Genomic DNA, 13,343 nt, shown 5'->3' with positions numbered 1-13,343 from the left:
GTGTCATTGAAAAGTACAACTTGTCCAAAAAAAAAAAAAAACCTCCGATGGCTATGGCGACAGAAAAAAAAAAAAAAAAAAAAAAAAAAGAGTTATGACTTTTGAAGGGGAGGAAAAAATGAAAAAGAAAAAATACAAATTGTCCGCGGTTTAAAAAGGGTTGATACCCTTAATACAATAACAGAGTCATGATCATTATATGATGTTCGCTTTTTCTATTATATTACTATTTATGCCTAAATCTTTCGGGACCATATTCGTTCAGGTTTACCAGGCTTAGCCATCAGACCTCTGTATACACCTATATGGTCCAGTGCACGTAGACTGTCATTTCGATGAATAGAGCATCTCAGGTTTCTGTTTAGTCCGAGCAATTGGCCGGGTATTGTTATATGAGGTGGGAAGGACAGTTGATGCGTTTATGTAGCAATCTCCTGGGAAGAAATCATTAACATGGATACAGGGATTTCCTAGGAGTATAAATACCTGCACACGCTATGCGCCCACCAGGCAGTCCCTTAATGCATACATGCAAGGCAAAGAAAACTTTTCTTGAAAGATTCATTTTAGATTCCCAAAAGAGAAAACTTTAACAATTCATCTATAGACTTTTTTACCATTCTCTGGTGGGATGAGTTTCCAAGCTTTTGTGACAGCTGATACATTTGTTCCTATAAATTCTGATTCTTCAGCCACTTTCCCCCTTAGGATGCATCACGGCACCGCAGAGTATCTGCCTGTCACCAATCATACAACTAACGTGGTCTCCACAGGTATTTCCAAATTGATCATCTTTTATTGTTTTGTTTTTTTTCTTCTTATATTACCAACCTTAAAAACCAGTGTGTATCTAGATCATCGGGAATCTTAATTTAGATGATCATTTTCTATCTGACTTATGATGTTTAATTATGTTTTGCTTAAACTAGAAAATTGGAAAAATATGAAATTGCCGCTTATAAAAAAATTATATAGATTCTAATTTATTTAAACTACCATTTATTTACCATATTGCAGGAAAAAAATATATAGGAATATGAGTAATGACTGTAATTTTATGAAATTTGTATATTTTTAATTGAAACATTTTGAAATAAATTAGAAATTCTATAGCAAAAACTTTATTAGTGAAGTAGCTCGGCACATCATGGCATTAATGTAACTCATCTACAAAATGTACCTATCACTTCTGCTCTCTTATGATGTCTCAGATCAGACACTTTACGCAAATTGCACGCCAAATTAATATATTCTGTGCGATGAACCTTTATTTCAAGGTTGCTGCATCTGTATGTGTCCATTATACTAATTCCACGTTTTATCATATGCAAGGAACTAAGTAGTTATGTTCAGATCTTTGCTGTGATTTACATTTCTTATTCATAGTTATTGTTATATGTTTTTTTTTTTGCTAAATTTCTGTTATTTGCTGTTAATAAATTTTCGGATTGTATAAGCCCTAAGTTAGTAATTGTATGTCCCATGGCTCAAGTTATTATAGATAATTCATCAATCCTAAATATTAGAATAAATACGGTAATTAGAATAGGTATATATTGAATTATAATATATTTACATATTTTTTAATGTAAATTTATTTTTTTGTTGTCATTGTATTATGTTTTTTGTTACTGTTGTACTATGATCTTCCATGGAGCAGTTTAAAATTTTCCACAAAAAAAAAAAAATAGTAAAAACGTGAAAACTCAGTAATTGTAATGTGATAAATTTTAAAGGAAATTACGTAATTACATTTTAAAATAAATGTTGTACCAGATAAATAACGGGGTATATAGCACTGCATGACTGGGCAGAATTGCTATCCAGCAGTTTGGGAAAGCTGTATAAAAACCAGGGGTAAAGCTTGAAGATTTCGATGCAAAAAGTGTTTGACGCATATTCTAGTAATTGGGTTGGTAATAAATGATCGATGAATGCGGTTTTCTTTTAAGTGATCAGTAAGAGCTTTTATTTTAAAAAAGTTAGAATTAAAAGATAAAATTCTGTACTTTTGGTGCTATACATGCATTGGAGAAAATAATGCACAAATGACAAAAGACAATACTAAATTTTTTTTAGATCAATATTAGAACAAAGACATGCTCCAAAAATAAGTCATATAGTCGGAATAGTGTGAACTAGGCACATAGTAACCAAAACCTTAACATGGGGTGACCCACTGTAATGAGCCAAGAACTCCAGTCACTGTGAAATATATGTGGGGAAAAAATTGAAACCAGCTCACCTAGTCGGCTCTGGTTGTACAGAAGCAAGAAAACCGTGTGACCACACTTAAAAAGCAAAGCAAAAAAGAAGAATTTCCAGATCCTAAAATTCCTAAATATTATTCAAAGCATTTAAAACAATGAATCTAAAAGTGATCAAGGCAACGCGTTTCAGGCACTCACCAGCATTCTTTGTCTAACCTCAGTCAAAGATCACCGGTGAGCAATAGAAACGCGTTGCCTTGATGACTTGTTTTGTATGCTTTGAATAAATTTGGAATTTTAGGATCTGGAATTAATTTCTTTTCTTCTTGTTTGGACTGGAAAATATACCAATCTTCCAGTAATAGAGGCGAAAAGAGTGGAGAATGCAATGTATAAGAAAGTAATAAAGTAGTAAAAGTTCACTAATGTCATAATAGAGGTCATGTAAAAAAATAGAGCCTAAATAAAGAAGGGTCCTCTTGGTGGAGTCGAAGAAATGCCAAGGCAGTAGCGCATTACTATTAAAGATGCAGCTTTCTGCTAGGTGGAAAAGGTCTAATATTTGTCATCCATCTATTAGATCGATGACCAAGTCTTATGTCTAAATATCCTGACCAGGGCATAGAGGCTTGTTGGTTCCCCCCAAACCTGGAGCATATGCATCCAAGCCCCCTCCCAATAACTTTCCCAACTTATCTTATGCAAGAGGCTTACTGACCCAAGAAGTAGGGATCCAGTTTGGCGTGCCACCCCTGTGCTACTTGTAGGCACATTCACTTGGTATCAAGCAAGTTTATTCATAAAGAAGTGTCATGGACGCAGGGAGCCATGAGGGAATGAAGATCATTAAGGCTACGTTCCCTCAATGAGCATTTGATGACTTTTTGATGTTGTACATAATTTCTGCACCTATTAAATTAAGTTATTTGCATTTTTTTCATTGCATTTTTTATTGCATTTTTTTCCTGAGTTTTTGAGTGTGGATTTTGTCTCTTTTTGGTGTCTAACGCTATCAAAAAGCTGCTTTGTTTTTGATTCTTCCTGGTATTTGGCTCTAACAAAACTTCACTGATACAGTCATGTGTGTATTACATGCATTTTTGGTGAGTTTTCCCAGTGGAAATTCACTAAAAACGCATATGCGTCTGCTAGCTGCAGATTTTCTGCACCTAGTGCACTTCTATTAGTCAAATTTGCACAGAAAACTCAACATACCAGCAAAAGAAATTGGCATGTTCCAAACTGGACATCCACTTTGCTGGACCTGTAAGATAGTGGTTTTTCAATCTGTGAAAATATTCAGCATCAAAAACTCATCTTGGAAACACAGCCTTAAGGTAAGTATATAAAAAGTTAATTATTTTTGTATTTTTTCCCAGATTTTCCATAATTGTGAAAGGATTATGATTGAAGAATTCCTATAACATGTTTATTGCCATCAAGCACTGACAATACAGGATAACAAATTGCAGTGGAATAAATTCTATGAATATTCTTGAATACATGTACATTTTCTTACCAGTCCCGTCTGTTTTGTCTTTGGTCCAAATTCCTAAATTATGTCACATATACTTCTCTGTGGAAAATACACCAGCCGGACTTCACTACCCAAACCCATCATGCCACTATGGAAACCAGCAATCGACCTATGGAGTCATGACAGGTACAAGCTTTCAGTTGTCGATTTTCTACAGTATAATGGTGCATTTCCTTTTAAGTAATGCAGCTAATAAAGTCTTATATAGAGAAAACTTTTATGTATTCTAGTGATGAGCTAGAGTACTCGTTGCTCGGGTGACCGAGTATTTGTTAGTGTTCGGAGATTAAGTTCTCCTAGCGACAGCTGAATGATTTACAGCTATTAGCCAGCTTGATTACATGTGGGGATTCCCTAGAAACCAGGCAACCCCCACATGTACTCAGGCTGGCTAGTAGCTGTAAATCATTCAGCTAAGGTGATGAAAACTAAATCTCCAAACACTAACAAATACTCGGAGGACACCCGAGCGTGCTCGGGAAAACCCGAGCAACGAGTATATTCGCTCATCAATAATGCATTCCCCAAATTATTGTGCTCATGACCTATTTTGTTTCATAAATATGTGGTCACAAAATGTCCCTTCCAACATTGTACAATAGAACCCAATCCTAGTCCGCACATTGTATTTAGTTTCAAGGATATTATGTATACCAATAAACATGTACAGCATTTGAAGTAATGTTATGGCCATCGCCTATGGGAACATTTAAATGGTTGAAATATTGGTTTGTATTTTTGCTAGATATATATTTTTTTTTATAAACTTGAAAACTGATCCCAAACTACAAATATGGCTGTAGAAAAGAGTATTCTTTGAAAGAAGGGGTGATCAAGCATGCGCAGTGCCGCTTCATTCATTCTCTATGTGACAGCACTGAATATCACTATCTTTGACAGTCCCATGCACTGCTCTATTCAAATGGGACAAAGTGCCAGATTCTGGCTGTCAGAGCAATTTTCAGTTGTCAGACTCCATTGATCAAGGAGATATCACTAGAGATGAGTGAACCCAAACTTAACCCCTTTACCCCCAAGGGTGGTTTGCACGTTAATGACCAGGCCAATTTTTACAATTCTGACCACTGTCCCTTTATGAGGTTATAACTCCGAAACGCTTCAACGGATCTTAGCGATTCTGAGATTGTTTTCTTGTAACATATTGTACTTCATGATAGTGCTAAAATTTCTTCGATATAACTTGCGTTTATTTGTGAAAAAAAACGGAAATTTGGCGAAAATTTTGAAAATTTCACAATTTTCCAACTTTGAATTTTTATTCTGTTAAACCAGAGAGTTATGTGACACAATATAGTTAATAAATAACATTTCCCACATGTCTACTTTACATCAGCACAATTTTTGAAACAAACTTTTTTTTTTCAAGGAAGTTATAAGGGTTAAAATTTGACCAGCAATTTGTCATTTTTACAACCAAATTTACAAAACCATTTTTTTTTAGGGACCACCTCACATTTGAAGTCATTTTGAAGGGTCTATATGGCAGAAAATACCCAAAAGCGACACCATTCTAAAAACTGCACCCCTCAAGGTGCTCAAAACCACATTCAAGAAGTTTATTAACCCTTCAGGTGATTCACAGCAGCAGAAGCAACATGGAAGGAAAAAATTAACATTTTACTTTTTAGTCACAAAAATGATCTTTCAGCAATAATCTTTTTAATTTCCCAAGGGTAAAAAGAGAAAATGGACCTCAAAAGTTGTTGTCCAATTTATCCTGAGTACGCTGATACCCCACATGTGAGGGGGAACCACTTTTTGGGCGCATGGCAGGGCTCAGAAGGAAAGGAGCGCCGTTTGACTTTTTCAAGCTAAATTTGGCTGGAATTGAGATCGGACGCCATGTCGCGTTTGGCGACCCCCTGATGTGCCTAAGCAGTGGAAACCTCCCACAAATGACCCCATTTTGGAAACTAGACCCCCTAAGGAACTTATCTAGATGTGTCATGAGCACTTTTATCCCCCAAGTGCTTCACGAAAGTTTATAACGCCCGGGCGTGAAAAAAAAAAATCCTATTTTTTCCACAAACATGATCGTTTAGTCCCCAATTTTTTATTTTCTCAAGGGTAAAAGGAGAAATTGGACCCCAAAAGTTGTTGTCCAATTTGTCCTGAGTACGCTGATACCCCATATGTGGGGGGGACCACTGTTTGGGCGCATGGCAGGGCTCAGAAGGAAAGGAGCGCCGTTTGACTTTTTCAAGCTAAATTTGGCTGGAATTGAGATCGGACGCCATGTCGCGTTTGGCGACCCCCTGATGTGCCTAAACAGTGGAAACCCCCCACAAGTGACCCCATTTTGGAAACTAGACCCTCTAAGGAACTTATCTAGTTGTGTGGTGAGAATTTTGAACCCCCACGTGCTTCACTAAAGTATATAATGCCCAGGCGTGAAAATAAAAAATCCTATTTTTTCCTACAAAAATGATATTTTAGTCCCCAATTTTTAATTTTCCCAAGGGTACCAGGAGAAATTGGACCCCAAAAGTTGTTGTCCAATTTGTCCTGAGTACGCTGATACCCCATATGTGGGGAGGAACTACTGTTTGGGCACACGTTGGGGCTCGAAAGGGAAGTAGTGACGTTTTGGAATGCAGACTTTGATGGAATGTTCTGCTGGCATCATGTTCCATTTGCAGAGCCCCTGATGTGACTAAACAGTAGAAACCCCCCACAAGTGACCCCATTTTGGAAACTGTACCCCCTAAGGAACTTATCTAGTTGTGTGGTGAGAATTTTGAACCCCCACGTGCTTCACTAAAGTATATAATGCCCAGGTGTGAAAATAAAAAATCCTATTTATTCCCACAAAAATGATATTTTAGTCCCCAATTTTTAATTTTCCCAAAGGTACCAGGAGAAATTGGACATCAAAAGTTGTTGTCCAAATTGTCCTGATTACGCTGGTACGCCATATGTGGGAAAAAACTGTTTAGGCACACGTTGGGGCTCGAAAGGGAAGTTGTGACGTTTTGGAATGCAGAAATTGTCTGCGGTCGTCATGTTCCGTTTGCAGAGCCCCTGATGTGCCTAAACAGTAAAAAAAACCCACAAGTGACATCATTTTGGAACCTAGACCCCCCCCCCAAGGAACTTATCTAGATGTGCCCCCTTTTTGGAACTAATGTACGCTTTCTTGTAAAGTAAATTAGTAGTGCATGGAGGTGTGGTACAATCTGAAGCAATCCTTCATACACAGGCCAGGTTTTTCGGGGCAGGTGTCGCATTGATAAATGGTGTCCTTGCGTATTCCCCTTTTGTAACACACTCGGCACCTTTTTTGCGGCTTACCTTTTCTGCCGGTTGGCGGGACCACCCCCGGAAAATGCTGGCCTGGTACGATACGAGCACCTTCAGTTCCGGAAGTACTGGGGCCCTCTCCTTCCGGAGTACCAAATATCAGGGCCTTAACCACTACCTCCTGGAACTGAAGGTACGACGTATCGGTGTGGCGTGCACATCGTAACAGCAGGAAAGCGTTGAGCATTGCCATTTGTACGATGTGGACGGCCAACTTTTTGTACCACACCTTGGCCTTTCTCAAAGCACTGTATGGTTGGAGGAGTTGATCAGAGAGATCAACCCCCCCCATGCTTTTGTTGTAGCCCAGTACACAGTCCGGTTTGCAGACCTGTGTGTAGAGGTACCCCGTACAGTGCTGAGGGCTGTGCCATCACCATGTATGGTGGTCAAGAGAAGGACATCCCTCTTGTCCTTGTACTTGACCACCAGCAGGTGGTCGCTACATTGGGCCTTGCTCTCACCTTTTCTGAGCATCTGCCGAAGTAGCGTCTTTGGGAGGCCTCTCTGATTTTTGCGCACAGTACCGCAGGCTGCGGTACCTCGCGCAGAGAGGGATTTGTAGAGTGGGATGCTGGTATAAAAGTTATCAGTATAGAGGTGATAACCTTTATCCAGCAGTGGGTGCACCAAATCCCACACGATCTTCCCACTCACTCCCAGGACAGGAGGACACTCAGGGGGTTCAATCCTGCTGTCCTTCCCTTCATACACTCTAAACCTGTGGATGTACCCTGAGGCACTCTCACACAGCTTGTAGAGTTTGATTCCGTACCTGGCCCTTTTGTTGGGCAGGTATTGACGGAATCCGAGCCGCCCCTTAAAATGGACCAAGGACTCATCCACGCAGATGTCCCTTTTGGGCACGTACACTTCAGAAAACTTTTTGTTGAAGTGTTCGATGACCGGCCGAACTTTGAACAGACGGTCAAAGTTGGGGTCATCTCGTGCGGGACACTGTGCATTATCGGAATAATGCAGGAATTTATGGATGGCCTCAAAACGTCTCCGAACCATGGCCATTCGGAATACTGGAGTGTTATATAAAACATCTACACTCCAATATTGCCGCATTTCTGGCTTCTTCACGATCCCCATGTGGAGGACCAGGCCCCAAAACTGCATCATTTCAACTGCGTCTACAGGAGACCAGTTGGAAAATGATGTACCGGGGTTTTGCTCCAAAAATTGACGAGCATACAAATTAGTTTGCTCCACCATGAGGTTAATAAAATCCTCAGAGAAAAAGACTTTGAAAAAGTCTGTTTCTGTGAGGCCCGTGGTGTCAAACTTGATTCCTGATTCTGCCACAAAATCAGGAATCAGTGGCTCGTAATTTTCGGGGGGCGAGGTCCATGTGGGTTCCGCAGTGGGGAGCGCTGGTTCAGGAGTGGTGGGGGCTGCCTCATCTTCTGTCCTGGGGCGTCTGCGTGGTGGTTCCGCAGGACCCGAGGAGGAAGAGGAGGAGGAGGAGGAGGAGGATGAAGAGGATGAAGAATCAGAAAAGTGAAGAAAAGTGGGATCCTCTCCCTCGCTATCAGTGTCGGAGGCAAGGAAAGCATATGCCTCCTCCAATGAATAGCGCTGTTGGGACGAACGGGACGAGCGGGACATTTTTGTGTGAATATGGTGATTGGGTGCACTTTATTGATAACTGTATGTGTATGTGTGGGGGGATAGTGATTTGTGCAAACTTATCTGAAAAGAAAATGCTAAAAGGAGAAGAAAAACCTGTAAAAAAAAAAAAAAAAGGCAGGCACAAACTCTGATAAGAGAACTGCGTCACTTATCAAAGTTTGGCGGCTGCGGGATGTGTGTACGGAGGTTGCGCAAAAAGGCTGAAGGGAAAAAAGCGAGCGCGAGAGTTGATCGGTGAACTGCGTCACCAATCAACGCTCGGCGGCTGTTAAATGGGCGCACGGAAGGAGGTGCAAAGGGGGGTAAAAAGAGGGGGAAGGGAGATGGGGATGGAAGTGGGGATTGGGCAGGGATCAGTGATCAAAACGTACGGTTGTAGTCAGGTGGCGCAAAAGGGGGGTGAAAAAAAAAAAAGGAAAACGGCAGGCACAAACTCTGATAAGTGAACTGCGTCACTTATCAAACTTTGGCGGCTGCGGAATGTGTGTACGGAGTTGGCGCAATGGGGGTGAGGGAAAAAAAGCGAGCGCGAGCGTTGATCGGTGAACTGCGTCACCAATCAACGTTCGGCGGCTGTTAAATGGGCGCACGGAAGGAGGTGCAAAGGGGGGTAAAAAGAGGGGGAAGGGAGATGGGGGTGGAAGTGGGGATTGGGCAGGGATCAGTGATCAAAACGTACGGTTGTAGTCAGGTGGCGCAAAAGGGGGGTGAAAAAAAAAAAAGGAAAACGGCAGGCACAAACTCTGATAAGTGAACTGCGTCACTTATCAAACTTTGGCGGCTGCGGAATGTGTGTACGGAGTTGGCGCAACGGGGGTGAGGGAAAAAAAGCGAGCGCGAGCGTTGATCGGTGAACTGCGTCACCAATCAACGTTCGGCGGCTGTTAAATGGGCGCACGGAAGGAGGTGCAAAGGGGGGTAAAAAGAGGGGGAAGGGAGATGGGGGTGGAAGTGGGGATTGGGCAGGGATCAGTGATCAAAACGTACGGTTGTAGTCAGGTGGCGCAAAAGGGGGGTGAAAAAAAAAAAAGGAAAACGGCAGGCACAAACTCTGATAAGTGAACTGCGTCACTTATCAAACTTTGGCGGCTGCGGAATGTGTGTACGGAGTTGGCGCAACGGGGGTGAGGGAAAAAAAGCGAGCGCGAGCGTTGATCGGTGAACTGCGTCACCAATCAACGCTCGGCGGCTACTAAATGTGCGCACGGAGGCGGCACAAATGGGGGTGGAGGGGGTAAAAAGAGGGGGAAGGGGGGATTGGGGTGGATGAACGGGGATTGGGGTGGATGAACGGGGATTGGGGTGGATGAACGGGGATTGGGCAGGGATCAGGGATAAAACTTACGTTTAGTTGTCTTCTTTCTTTAGCAGGGATTGTGGTGCTACAGGCTGCTGTGGCACCACAATACCCAGCACGGCAGGGAGATCCAGGCACAAAATCCAGCAGGGAGATCCAGCCGTATGACCGCTCTGTAGGAATCCTCAGCTAGAATGAGGACCCTGCAGAGTGGTCATACACAGGTCAGGCAGGTGACACAGACAGGTCACAGAGCGGTCATGCTGCTGCTGTGACCTGTCATTGGTGGGATCGACCATAACATCGATCCCACCAATCAGAGCTTTCCTGGTGACCTGGCTGTGACCTGCCTAGGATCGGATCTGTTCGCGCCATCCTAGGCAGGTCACAGCCAGGTCACCTGCAGGGCACAGAGCGGTCACAGCGTGATCGCCGCTGCGCCCTGTGATTGGCGCGATCGACGATGACATCGATCGCGCCAATCGGCTCCTGCAGGCCCTGCTGGGCCTGCACTGTGTCCTATCCTAGGATCGGTGCTATTAGAGCACCGATCCACGCAGGTTCCGGCAGGGCACAGCGCGGTAATACCGCGCGGTGCCCTGCGATTGGCGCGATCGATGCGATCGGCGATCGCGCCAATCCGGGGTGTTCTTGCCGGTGCCTGGCGTTGCCAGGCACCGGACCTAGGATCGAGTACATCGGTACTCGATCCTAGCCTGTGACCTCATTGTTTCAGCCGCTCCGATTGGCTGAAACAATGAGAATGGCTGTGATTGGCTGTTCAGAATTGAACAGCCAATCACAGCGATCGAGAGGGCGGGTGGGCGGCGACAATGCCCTGGATGCCGAGGCCATCTCCCCCCAGGTGAGATGGCGTCGGAATTTTAATGCGATCACCGCGACTTAAGTCGCGGTATCGCATTAAAGGGCAGGACGTACTATCCCGTCAAGGGTCAGATAGGCCCAGGGCACCTCGACGGGATAGTACGTCCAAGGTCACAGAGGGGTTAAAGGTACCGTCACACTTAGCGACGCTGCAGCGATACCGACAACGATCCGGATCGCTGCAGCGTCGCTGTTTGGTCGCTGGAGAGCTGTCACACAGACAGCTCTCCAGCGACCAACGATCCCGAGGTCCCCGGTAACCAGGGTAAACATCGGGTAACTAAGCGCAGGGCCGCGCTTAGTAACCCGATGTTTACCCTGGTTACCAGCGTAAAAAAACAAACAGTACATACTTACATTCAGCTGTCTGTCCCTTGCCGTCTGGTTCCTGCACTGACTGCTGGCCGTAAAGTGAAAGTGAAAGCACAGCACAGCAGTGAGTCACACAGCGGTGACTCACCGCTGTGGCTGTGCTCTGCTTTCACTTTACGGCCAGCAGTCAGTGCAGGAACCAGACGGCAAGGGACAGACAGCTGAATGTAAGTATGTACTGTTTGTTTTTTTACGCTGGTAACCAGGGTAAACATCGGGTTACTAAGCGCGGCCCTGCGCTTAGTTACCCGATGTTTACCCTGGTTACCAGTGAAGACATCGCTGAATCGGTGTCACACACGCCGATTCAGCGATGTCTGCGGGGAGTCCAGCGACGAAATAAAGTTCTGGACTTTCTTCCCCGACCAGCGACAGCACAGCAGGGGCCTGATCGTTGCTGCCTGTCACACTGGACGATATCGCTAGCGAGGACGCTGCAACGTCACGGATCGCTAGCGATATCGTCTAGTGTGACGGTACCTTAAGAGTTCGGCATTCGTACTGGACAGTTAGTGTCCGGTGCTAAACACCAAACTCGGACTTCTCCTGGGAGTCCGGTGAAATATTCAGAGTTCCGGGGAAATTCTGTTGCAGAGAGAAATATTCCAGCTCACAAGTTTGGGTTCCCATTGTTTTCAGTGGGGTTCTGATTCAAGTTCGGGCACAGTTCTGGTACCCGAACCGAACTTCGAAATAAAGTAGGGGTCAAGTACCAGAACTCAAACTTCCATGGGGTCAGCTCATTCCTAGTTGTCACCTATCCACTCGAGAGGTGTAACTTCTTTTTTTACTTTTGACTGCTTACAACACAAGAATGTTTTTCAAAATGTTTTACCTTTTTCCCCCCTTTCTAGGAATAAAACCCACTTCTCCAGAAATGCTATCGGCAAGTATTTCGCAGACACGGATTTTACAAACATGCAGCATGCCCCTTTCAAATGTTGTAAATGGAGTAAGCACTTTACAAGGTAAGGCGAGATTTTAGTCGTATATGAAAGCCTTGCATGCTCATTTATAAACTTCATAGTAATCATTTAATATGACAATCATTAAGACTCTGTTCACACTCCTAGTTTAATCACATTGAAAAGTAAGAATAGCACAGCGTCAATATGAAAATGCAAGGAACTCCTGCCAAATATGTCAGTGGGGGACCATTAAGCACCGTTGAGATCTATCATACTACAGATCTATCATTAAGCACTGCGCATATTTTGTATCAGACTGGATAACCCTGTAAAAAAGCCTCACTGTATACAAACTACTGACATTATTAAGTCCCAAAGAAAAGCCATGTATTTGTACTGCATAGGAAGAGAAAAACGGTTAAATTGGTTAAATTACCTGTGCAGGACATAGTGTAGTACAGTAGAGAATAATCCAAAATGAAGGGGCAACTTGTTCTTGCACCATGAAAAAAAATGTATGTTCTTTGGCGTGCTCGGAAAATATGTTTGAGTCCCTGTGAATGCACGTCTCACGGCTGTTCCACAGCCCCAACACATTGCTTGTTTGGTAGGTACTCACTGCTGACAAGCAGCCATCAACATATTTTTCAAGCATGCTGAAGTCAGTCGGTTAGCACACGAGCATGGTCGGATAACACCTTATCCCAGCACGTACGTTTATCACTAATCACCACTCCTCCTATCCTAAGGAAAGGTCATCCATATCACAAGGCTGCACAACATCTTTAATAGTATGCCATTTTGTTTAGGTTATGGATAAATGGGGTAAAAAAAGGAAGGAATTATGTCAATAATTTGTTGGCCTGTAAGGCAGGCTTTATTTTTGCATTAGGGAATTACATTTGTCTTTTTCGTTCTGGGGACAGACAAGTGGAATTCAGGGCCAAAACAGATCAGTGCACAACTGATGCAAACGGAAACAGAAGCGTCTCATTGACTATTATTAGGTCCACCTGGGTTTACTTGCCTGTCAGTTTTTACAATGGAATAAAAGACATTTTTATTCCATTCTCAATTATACTGGAGCCCAGATAAACTCCATAATAGTATAAAGGTGCCCTCTGCTTCTGATTTAATCAGTTATGCAACTGATCGTTTTGAACATGAATTTTACG

At 43.2% G+C, this 13,343-nt stretch overlaps 1 protein-coding gene across 2 annotated transcripts in view; it reads left to right on the top strand.

The window, feature by feature from the left end:
* Nucleotides 1-631: 631 nt before the first annotated feature.
* The window catches only part of POU1F1 (POU class 1 homeobox 1), a 30,304-nt gene continuing 17,592 nt past the window's right edge, over nucleotides 632-13,343 (top strand). Inside the window, exons 1-3 of one of the 2 annotated variants that reach the window (XM_069760043.1) lie at nucleotides 632-773; nucleotides 2,999-3,001; nucleotides 3,805-3,873. In XM_069760043.1, coding sequence (XP_069616144.1) covers nucleotides 632-773; nucleotides 2,999-3,001; nucleotides 3,805-3,873 — 214 coding nt within the window. Of the gene's footprint in view, nucleotides 774-2,998; nucleotides 3,002-3,732; nucleotides 3,874-13,343 lie in introns of both variants that reach the window. The other variant, XM_069760042.1, reaches the window with a different exon arrangement.

Source organism: Ranitomeya imitator, chromosome 3 (assembly GCF_032444005.1).
Source record: "Ranitomeya imitator isolate aRanImi1 chromosome 3, aRanImi1.pri, whole genome shotgun sequence".
In the NCBI taxonomy this organism is placed as follows: Eukaryota; Metazoa; Chordata; class Amphibia; order Anura; family Dendrobatidae; genus Ranitomeya; species Ranitomeya imitator.
The sequence above is the reverse complement of the archived record's forward strand: the minus strand, read 5'-3'. Positions and strand labels throughout refer to the sequence as shown.